The sequence below is a fragment of the Mesoplodon densirostris genome, chromosome 11, assembly GCF_025265405.1.
Source record: "Mesoplodon densirostris isolate mMesDen1 chromosome 11, mMesDen1 primary haplotype, whole genome shotgun sequence".
In the NCBI taxonomy this organism is placed as follows: Eukaryota; Metazoa; Chordata; class Mammalia; order Artiodactyla; family Ziphiidae; genus Mesoplodon; species Mesoplodon densirostris.
The window spans coordinates 8,594,359-8,605,421 of record NC_082671.1 but is presented as its reverse complement, the minus strand read 5'-3'; the positions used below and the strand labels follow the sequence as shown (position 1 = coordinate 8,605,421).

The window sequence follows — 11,063 nt, the reverse complement described above, 5'->3', positions numbered from 1 at the left end:
ATCAACATTGTGAAAATGACTATACTACCCAAAGCAGTCTACAGATTCAATGCAATCCCTATCAAACTACCACTGGCATTTTTCACAGAACTAGAACAAAAAATTTCACAATTTGTATAGGAAAACAAAAGACACCGAATAGCCAAAGCAATCTTGAGAAAGAAATATGGAGCTGGAGGAATCATGCTTCCTGATTTCAGGCTATACTAAAAAGCTACAGTAATCAAGAGAGTATGGTACTGGAACAAAAACAGAAATGTAGATCAATGGAACAGGATAGAAAGCCCAGAGATAAACCCATGCACCTATGGTCACCTTATTTTTGATAAGGGAGGCAAGAATATACAATGGAGAAAAGACAGCCTCTTCAATAAGTGGTGCTGGGAAAACTGGACAGCTACATGTAAAAGAATGAAATTAGGACACTCCCTAACACCATACACAAAAATAAACTCAAAATGGATTTCTTCTTTGACCACTGGATTATTAAAAGTGAGCTATTTTGGCTTCCAAATATTTGAGGTTTTCCAAAGATATTACTGTTATTGATTTCTACTCCCATGTGATCAGAGAAGATATTTTGTATGATTTGAATTACTTTAATTTGTTGAGAATTCATTTATGCCCCCAAACATTATCTTAGGAAGTGTTCCATATGCACGTGAAAAGAATGTAAGTTCTGTTGTTATAGGAAGAAATATTCTATATATGTTGTTCAGGTTATGTTGATTGATAGTATTGTTCAGTTCTATTCCTACTGATTTTCTTCCTACTTGTTTTACAAATTGTTGAGAGACATTTTGAAATCTCCTACTATAATTCTGGATTTGCTATTTCTCCTTGCAGTTTTATAAGTTTTTGCTTCATGGATTTTGAAGCTCTGACGTTAATTTCACAATCATTTAGGATTGATACGCACTCTTGATAAATGCACCATTTATCATTATGAAATGATTTTCTTTATTTCTGGACATATTTATTCTCTGAAATCACTTTGTGCTAATTTTAACCTAGTTACTCTGTCTTCCTTTAAATTGGTGTTAGCATGGCATGTCTTTTTCCAACCTTTTACTTTTATTCTACTTTTTCTTTATATTATTTAGACATTATATAGTTGAATTTTGAGTTTTAATCCAGTCTGCCAATTTCAGCTTTTTAAGTGGGTGTGCTCTATTTACATTTAATGTGATTATAGATACAGTTGGGTACAAATCTACTATCTTGCTCTTTATTTTCTACTTCTCCAATCTATTCTTTGTTCATTTTCCTTCCTTCCTTTTATGCCTTCTTTTGGATTAATTAAATACTTTTTATGATCTCATATTATCTACTTTATTGGCTTATTAGCTGTAACTCTTTGTTTTATTATCTTAGTGGCTGCTTTAGGTTTATAGTATACGATTTTAGCTCACCATAGTCTGCCTTTGACTACTTTACATAGAGTAAGTAAACTTTATAATAATATTCTTTCATTTGTGTTTTCACCCTTTGTGTTATTTTCATACATTTTCCTTTTACATGTTATAAGCTCACCTTGTATAGCTGTTATTCTTGTTTAAACAATCAATTATTTTAAAAATAATAATGATAAAAACCACATATTTACCTATGTAGTTACCATTTCTGGTGCTCTACATTCCTTGTGTTGAACCATATTTCTATCTAATGCCATTTTTATTCTGCCTGAAAGACTTCCATTAACATTTCTTGTGGTGTGGGTCTACTGGTGATGAATTATTTCAGCCTTTTAAAGTGAAACAAAAAATCTTAAAATTCGTATGGAAACACAAAAGACCCCGAATAGCAAAAGCAATCTTGAGAAAGAAAAATGCAGCTGGAGGAATCAGGCTCCCTGACTTCAGACTATACTATAAAGCTACTGTAATCAAAACAGTATGGTACTGGTACAAAAACAAGAAATGTAGATCAATGGAACAGGACAGAAAGCCCAGAAATAAACCCACACACCTATGATCAAGTAATCTATGACAAAGGAGGCAAGAGTATACAATGGAGAAAAGACAGTCTCTTTAATAAGTGGTGCTGGGAAAACTGGACAGCTACATGTAAAAGAATAAAATTGGAATGCAGCTTCTTCACACATTGATTGAAAGTCTTACCTGAGCAGGTAACTTCTTGTAAAAGAATAAAATTAGAACACTCTCTAACACCATATATAAAAAATAAATTCAAAATTGATTAAAGACCTACATGTAAGACTGAATACTATAAAACTCTTAGAGAAAAATGTAGGCAGAACACTCTTTGATATAAATCGCAGCAATATCTTCTTTGATCCATCTCCTAAAGTAATGGAAATAAAAACATAAATAAACTAATGGGACCTAATTAAATTTAAAAGCTTTTGCATAGCCAAGGAAACCATCAACAAAACAAAAAGGCAACCTACTGAATGGGAGAAAATATTTGCAAATAATATGACCAACAAGGGGTTAATATCCAAAATATATAAACAGCTCATGCAGCTCAACATAAAAAACAAAAACAAAAAAAAACCCTTATTTAAAAATGGGCAGAAGACCTAAATAGATATTTCTCCAAAGAAGAAATACAGATGGCCAACAGGCACATGAAAAGATGCTCAACTTCACTAATTATTAGAGAAATGCAAATTAAAACCACAATGAAATATCACCTCACACCAGTCAGAATGGCCATCATCAAAAAGTCTACAGACAATAAATGCTGAAGAGGGTGTGGAGAAAGGGAACCCTCCTACGCTGTTGGTGGGAATGTAAATTGGTACAGCCACTATGGAGAACAGTATGGAGGTTCCTTAAAAAAATAGAGCCACCATGATCCAGCAATCCCACTCCTGGGCATATATCTGGAGAAAACCATGGTTCCAAAGGATACATGCACCCCAATATTCATTGCAATACTGTTTACAATAGCCAAGACATGGAAGCAACCTAAATGTCCACCAACAGATGAATGGATAAAGAAGATGTGGTACTTATATACGATGGAATATTACTCAGCCATAAAAAAAGAATGAATTAATGCCATTTGCAGCAACATGGATGGACCTAGAGATTGTCATACTGAGTGAAGTAAGTCAGATAGAGAAAGACAAATATCATATGATATCACTTATTTGTGGAGTCTAAAAAAAATGGTACAAATGAACTTATTTACAAAACAGAATAGAGTCACAGATGTAGAAAACAAACTTATGGTTACCAGGGGGGAAAGTGGGGGTGGGGGGAGGCGGAAGGACAAACTGGGAGATTGGGATTGACATATATACACTTATATAAAAAATAGATAACAAATAAGGACCTACTGTAGAGCACAGGGAACTTTTCTCAATACTCCATAATGACTTATACAGGAAAAGACTAAAAAAGAGTGGACATATGCATATTTATAACTTATTCACTTTGCTGTACACCTGAAACTAACACAACATTGTAAGTCAACTATACTCCAATAAAAATTTTGAAAAAGAAAAGAAATGCAAGTGCTGTCTGTAGGTAATCTGCACAAAATTATTCATTAGACACATTTGATTATGCAAATAATATTAAAAGTTGTTATAACAATCAAGCTTTAGTGATTTAATTATATTTTGCCTATTTTACTTTAATTTTGACATAATTTAACTACAAAACAATAGCTATTTTATGCTTTTAATATATTAGTCCAAAACAAAGTGCAGAAATTTAAAATATTCAATCCAATAACAACAGTATATGAGTCAATATTTCCCCTTTAATTTTTATAAATCTGTAGTGAATGTCTCTCAGTTTTCTTTGGTTGTTTCATGTCCCAAATGGAAGAAAACATCAGCACGAAAGAGAACATCCCTCTTTTAATTACTTCCCTTTTCTGGTTGACTCCACCTCCATTATGAAGTCTTTCTGTTTTTTTGTGGCTGTGAAATGATTTTTAGGATTCTTAGTGGTCCTCTTCTTTAGGAGACCATTCCTAGGGAATAATACAAGAAGATTTAAGTATCATAAAACTTTGGAATGGACAAACTCAGAATGGTGCTACATGAAAAGTCTGGATGTGCTGGTAAAAGCTTCTCATTTGTTCTATTTACCCTTTAATGGAGTATAGCAATATTCTGGCAGTCAGTGGATCTGATTTTATAGTGATGGGCATCAGGAGGGTAAGTTATAGGAAAAGGGCAATAAGCCTATAAGGCAGTACGTTTTATCTTCCATAGATTCGAAATTGAAGATGTGAGATAAGGATTAGATTTGGCATCAAGTCTGTAAAACTGCTGAGGTGCAATTAAGTAAGGAACTAAAATTAACTGAATTGTATTGAGTTTGAAACTAACAGTCGTTAGAAAAATAGAACAAGTAGGAATGCATATTGATTGAAAGTTGACTCCCTAGAGGACATTTAGAATAACACACCTGAGTGTTGAAATCTACTTCGTAACCTATGTGGATGCATTAAACTTATTTAGCATTCTTACTCTTTTTTTTTTCAAGCTTTTAGACTGAGGTATAACATACCACATGAAAGCATAGGTCATCAATGCACAGTTCAGTGAGTTATCGCAGAGAGGTGACTATCATAGCATTTTTACTTTTAAATTACTGTTGGGTGAGAGTAAGAAGGAGAATTGAGTGGTAGAGCATTTTATGCTATTTTTGGAGATAAGGCCCAATAGTGGGGTTTTCAAACATGACCTTTGTCACTTTTTCCTCCAATGTATGGTTCAACTACTATTTAGCAGGCACTGTGCCTGGTACTGGTGAAACTGGTGAACATGATGGATATAATTCATTCCCTCATGGAACTTGTCATCTAATAATGTGGATCCGGTAGGCTTGGAGATGAGGGTGTCAGTGGTTGAATATTGCTCTGTGCCTGAAGGGAGAACTGCCCGCTTCTAAGTTTCATCAATGCCTTTTCCGTTTTCCAGGTTTTAAGGCTCAATCTTGCAATGCTTTTTCCATCCCCAACTCTCTTCTAATTCCTCACCCCTAGATTGCCTATAAACATGAACGTTTTCAAAGCTATTTCACTGAGGCTGTATGATCCTGGGTATGAATTTTTCCTGTCTGCCTTGCCATTTAGGGGGAAGGAGATTCTGTCTTGGTTTGATCTTCTTTGTTAACCTCAAACCTCTGAAACCATCTGTCTCCTCCAAAGCCTCATTTTGGGAAGACTCTACTTTTGCTCTCTTTTGTCTTTTCACAGAATTTAGAAGATGTTCTGCCCACCTAAGTCCCTTCACTATTGCTGTGGTCTCAGTTCTCAGTGCCTGTTTGGTCACCAGTTCCCTTGGTGAGTACATGGTCAGATTTACTCACAACCTTAGCCCACTGTGGCAAGAGTCACTAAAAAGCAAATAATTCTCCTGAAGGCTAAATAGCATCTAAAAACATGCTTCATGGTTTCAAAGTAGAAGATAATAGGAAAATATCTCCATTTCACTTTCCATTTGAGTCAATAAGTTTCAGTCAGATTTTTAACTAGCATTTTTAAAATTCATGGTATTTCCCATATATGTGTGAAATAGGCACTAAGTGCCTTACAGCTGTTCTTTTCATCCTCACCCTCAGCCTTCTTTCTACTGATCTTAGGATTCTGGAGAAACCTACATAGCTTATCCCTATAAAATTTTGTAATATCTTTTTTTATAGTAAACTATCCATGAGAATATATAAATTGACGTTATAAAGAATATCAGCCATTAAATAAAGATATCATACAGTATTGGATTACCCAGATTTACTGGTTTTATGTCATTGCTTAATTTGAAGCCTGTGATACTGATATTTGTTTTTTTAATTTCTATGAAATAACATTCTCCTATTTTACCATGGATAGGTCCAGAAATATTTCTTGAATCTGGCTTTGAAAAATAAATAAGTAATCTAAAGACTAATAGTTTTCTACTTGCTCTTTGGATCTTGATCAATTGCTGCCTTTACCTATTGTTACAGGAGGAACAGACAAGGAGCTGAGGCTGACAGCTGGTGAAAACAAGTGTTCTGGGCGAGTGGAGGTGAAAGTCCAGGAGGAGTGGGGAACTGTGTGTAATAATGGCTGGGACTTGGCCGCAGTCTCCGTTGTTTGTAGGCAGCTGGGATGTCCAACTGTTATCAAAGCCACTGGATGGGCTAATTCCAGTGCAGGCTCTGGACGCATTTGGATGGATCATGTTTCTTGTCGAGGGAATGAATCAACTCTCTGGGACTGCAAACATGATGGGTGGGGAAAGCATAACTGTACTCACCAACAGGATGTTGGAATCACCTGCTCAGGTAAGACTTGCATAAGTCAAGCCTTAACATGAAATGCTTTGTGAAAAAAAATCTATGGGTTAAAAATTAAAAGGAGCCAGTTTTCTGTAAGTAATCTAGTCCATGTATAAAATTACCCAATCCATTGCTAAAAGACCAGAAAACACATAAGGCCCATATTTAAAAAAAAATCAAAAGAGATTTTGAATACTACAATCAATGAGGAAGTGACTAGCTTCAATTTCATATTAAGTAATCCTACTATAATTTCCTACTTCTACATAAAAATATCATGATATCTAAGTTAATTCCTTATCCCCTTTCCCCATAAAATGATGCTTTCATGCATTGGCCCATAAATCATGACCCTTTTGCCCATTAATTGATAATCAACTTACTCTATCAGGAAATAAATATTCTTAGCACTAATCCTTTTTTGTTGGAGGAAGGATGTTTTCCAGAGTAGAATTGCTTCTTCCACTGTACAGTGCTATTCATTTACTATTACAAGGTAGTTTTAATTTATAAAACATTTTATAAGTTTCATCTCACTTGTCCTTACAATAGCCCAGACCTTTCTGCTGACAAATCCCAAGGTCATGTTTCTGACCCAGTTCAGATTCCTGGGCTTCCAATTTCTCTTTGCTCATGTCATTGACCTTTATGCAACTTTATCACCACCCAGCCTTTCTATTAGAGATCATCTCCTCCATAGGACTGATTTTAGAAAGGACTAATCTCTATCCAGGCATGGTGGTGTAATGGGAGCAACACAGGCTAGTATCTAGAAAATTGCTCAGCTGCTCATTAAAGCTATTATTTTGAGCAAGTTGCTAAATCTTTCTAAACTCCAGTTTCTGAGCACCCAATGATATAATACATGTAAAGCTGCTGGTACACTGGTAGGTAATAGGTGTTAAAAATTAACATTAGTTTCCTCGTGGCTCACTGCTTCTCATTACCTAGACAACTCATTTCTCTTTCTTCTTCCTTCTCTTCCTCCATTCTTCTCCTCTTCCCCCTTCTTCTTCTCTTCTTCTTGTCTTTTATTGTTAATCATTTTGCAGGGAAAGATAAGAAATAACAATTGTAACATCTACAACAAAGTTAAAAATGATAATAAATCTTGCCAGGCTCTTACTATAACTATTGCTGTCTATAGAGTTGACTGTTTAAGCTAAGACATCAGTGTAGTACTTTTAACTCGTGTTCTGTTTTTCATACCTTTACATAAGGATCCTTTATATAAAGATGACGATAATCAAACTTGGTTTTTGAAGTTTATACACCTAAACCTCCAACCGATGTGTAATAATAGAAAGGAATGTGTAGCCACTCAGGGACTCATGAGTTTCATGAGGTTTCTGAATTCATATTTCTGAGGTTTCAGAGTCTGTATTTCTGAGATTCTCTACCCTGGTCAATGCTCAATCCTCAGAGCATCTACTTGGGAAATTCTATTATTGGGAAATTCTATTATTATCACATGCATAATAGTAAAGAGGATAGACTCTGGTGCTAGATTGTTTTTTTGTTTGTTTGGGTTTTTTTACATTGTCTCTACTGTTTTCTGGGTGTTTGATCCTGTGTCAATTATTTAACCTCAGTTTGCTTATCTGTGAAGTAGAGATAGTGGTAATGACACATAATGCTTAATGTTGTTAAGACTGAAGATAGCATATGTAATACATTTGGAACAGCATATGCACATTTTGATTGTAAGCTATTATTATTATTCATGATACAAAATCTTGTTGAGTGGAGGTCCTTGTCTGGAGTTCAGTGCTTTTAAAATTGAATTACTTTTTCAAAAAAGAACTTCTAAGCATTTTATTCAACCACAAACAGTTTCTGGTTTTTAGGTGTCCCAAAATTTCATCCCAAGTCTCTTTTTCTCAGGTATTTTAGTCATCATAGAAAATCTAAGGATAGCATATAGAGAGAATTTTCTTTATGAAAAAGCCATTCTTTGCTAAAAATGGTAACAGGTGCTTCGGGGGAGGGAAAATAAAGCTTTGATTCAGAAAAAAATGGTAAGAAATAAATTATCTTGATTAATTTTTCCCCCAATTTTTAATGTTTTTTCTTTAAATTGTTTATTTATTTTTGGCTACATTGGGTCTTCATTGCTGTGCATGGGCTTTTCTCTACTTGGGGCGAGCAGGGGCTACTCTTTGTTGCAGTGCGCGGGCTTCTCATTACAGTGGCTTCTCTTGCTGTGGAGCACAGGCTCTAGGCACGCGGGCTTCAGTAGCTGTGGCATGCAGCTTCAGTAGTTGTGGCTCACGGGCTTAGTTGCTCCACAGCATGTGGAATCTTCCCGGACCAGAGCTCAAACCTGTGTCCCCTGCATTGGCAGGCGGGTTCTTAACAACTGTGCTACTAGAGAAGTCCTAATGTTTAATGTTTTTGTATACCATTTTGCAAACTATCATGCATGCTTATGCATTTTTTTTTTTGCTTTTTCCTGTTTTCTAATTTCAAATTCAACTTCAAGCAATCATTCATGCTCTAAACTGATGGTCATAAAAAAGATTAAAATAAAAATTTTAACTGTTCAACAAATGACTGGTTTTTCATTTTTGCTTCTTTTTAGTATGAACAAATTTTATTTTTTCAAGCTTTTTAAATAAATACTTTGAGGCAAACGTATCTATTTCTACATAGAAGTGTTTATTATGCCTCAGTAATGGAAGGAAATAAAACAAAACACAAAGTAAAGTTTAATCTGTAAAAGATTTTTTTACAGATTAATCGTTGGTTGGTTTTCAAAAGATTAAAGTTCTCCAAAATGTGAATGGGGCAGCATCCAAAATGAAGCATCATTTTTAAGGATAAGATCAAATCTCAAGTGACTAGAGGAATAATATTTTCTAAAATCACTTCTGAATAAATATTACTTCTGAATTCTGGTCTTTTCTCCACTCTAGATGGATCTGATTTGGAGATGAGGCTGATGAATGGAGGAAACCGGTGCTCAGGAAGGGTAGAGGTCAAATTCCAAGGACAGTGGGGAACTGTGTGTGACGATAACTTCAACATAGATCATGCTTCTGTGGTTTGTAAACAACTTGAATGTGGAAGTGCTGTCAGTTTCTCTGGTTCAGCTAATTTTGGAGAAGGTTCTGGACCAATCTGGTTTGATGATCTTGTATGCAATGGAAATGAGTCAGCTCTCTGGAACTGCAAACATGAAGGATGGGGAAAGCATAATTGCGATCATGCTGAGGATGCTGCAGTGATTTGCTTAGGTAAGGACTGGCCTGTGTTTTTTTTGTTCTCCATGAGAGGACAAAAAAAGGGGATAAAAGTCTCAAAAAGCTGAACTCCTAATGAAGTCTGCTTCTTTTATCGCCTTATTATTACCTAATTTCAGGATGCAGTTCTGATACCTGTGGAATTTTTACCTTAACTGTAATTAGGATAAATAGGTTAGGGGGGAATGATGACAGTGAAATTGAGATCCAAGTCATGAGGGTAGAAAGAAGTGTTTAGAGAATAGTCCACTCCCCCCATCCCTCCAAAAAAAGGAAAAAAAGTTAACTGTTAAAAACAGGTTAAAATTTTGCTTTCTGAATGTTTTGAAGCACCCCCCTTATCACCCTCTACCTACAAAAGTCTCCTCTTTAGCCATTTTGACCCACCCTTTCTTAAACCCACCTTTTCTTAAATTCACAGAATCAAATGATTTAAAAAATTCGTTTCCGATTAAAACTTCATTTATACTAGTGCTATGTTGTGAGCAGGCACACTGTGTCTGTCTAGAAACTTTCATGTTTCACACTTGATTACGGGACAGGGACGTGGCTTTGTGTGTACAAGACTGTCACTCTCCTTTCTTCACTTGAGTGCCGAGTTTGAAGAAGACCTAGTAAGTCTTGAACCCCAGGAAGTATTTAGGAAATTATAACTAGGGTAAAAATGTCCCTGTATTCACCAGGTATTTTTTTTTTCAAATGAATGAAATTCAATTCAAACTAACTTTAAAATGAGAGAATACTGGCTCAGAAAACTGGGAAATCCAGGAGGTACAGTTGGCTCCATCCAAGCACTGTGCGGCTTGCAGGATCTTAGTTCCCCGACCAGGGATTGAAGCCCGGTCACAGCAGTGAAAGCATGGAGTCCTAACCACTGGACAGCCAGGGAATTCCCAAATTGGCTTTTTTCTTGTTGAATAATGTGACCATCTATAGTCTAAACCACAAAGAATGGGATTCCTACAGAAAAGATGGATTCTGTTAGCTGAAGAAAGTGAAAGGGATTTGGCGTAGAAAAAACACAGTATGTACCTTCTGTTTCCCTTTACCCATCAAAATCTTTCTAGGTCCCCAATCAGCATGTTTCTTCTCAGTGTGTTTTATACATGCTGAGTAATCACAATAAACAGCATTGTGACAACAAAAACCAAAACTGCCTGAGGAAAAAAACAATTTATTTATTATAGGATATTACTTAGAATCAAGTTCTGTTCTTTGAGGAATATTGATTGGGGGAAGTTGAAAGTAGTAATGGTGAGGTCCCTTTTCTCTTTGCTTTGCTTTTAAACTACAGAAGTGGTCAGAAAGGGGTCAGGCATGTAATACAAACAAGGTAGTCTGGGTAGGCAATGAAGTCAGAGGCAAAGGTGAGTATTGAGGCAAACAGGAGTGTTTAGGTCCCACCTAGACACCTGCAAATATATATTTAAAAGGGAAAAAAACCAAACAATTCCAACAAAAAATCTGTGGTGATCAAACAAGCAGATCTCTAGATAAATTTCAGTCCCTGGGCCTCCTGTTAGGAACTCTTCCTATAATGCATGCTCTCCATAGTGAAAAGCCATGTCTTCTT

The 11,063-nt window shown here is 35.6% G+C and overlaps 1 protein-coding gene across 1 annotated transcript in view; it reads left to right on the top strand.

Annotated features, from left to right (window-relative positions):
- Positions 1–3,995: 3,995 nt before the first annotated feature.
- LOC132498316 (scavenger receptor cysteine-rich type 1 protein M130) overlaps positions 3,996–11,063 on the top strand; it is a 34,676-nt gene continuing 27,608 nt past the window's right edge. The window contains exons 1-4 of the mRNA XM_060111692.1: positions 3,996–4,041; positions 5,185–5,271; positions 5,934–6,254; positions 9,164–9,484. Coding sequence (XP_059967675.1) covers positions 3,996–4,041; positions 5,185–5,271; positions 5,934–6,254; positions 9,164–9,484 — 775 coding nt within the window. The remainder of the gene's footprint in view (positions 4,042–5,184; positions 5,272–5,933; positions 6,255–9,163; positions 9,485–11,063) is intronic.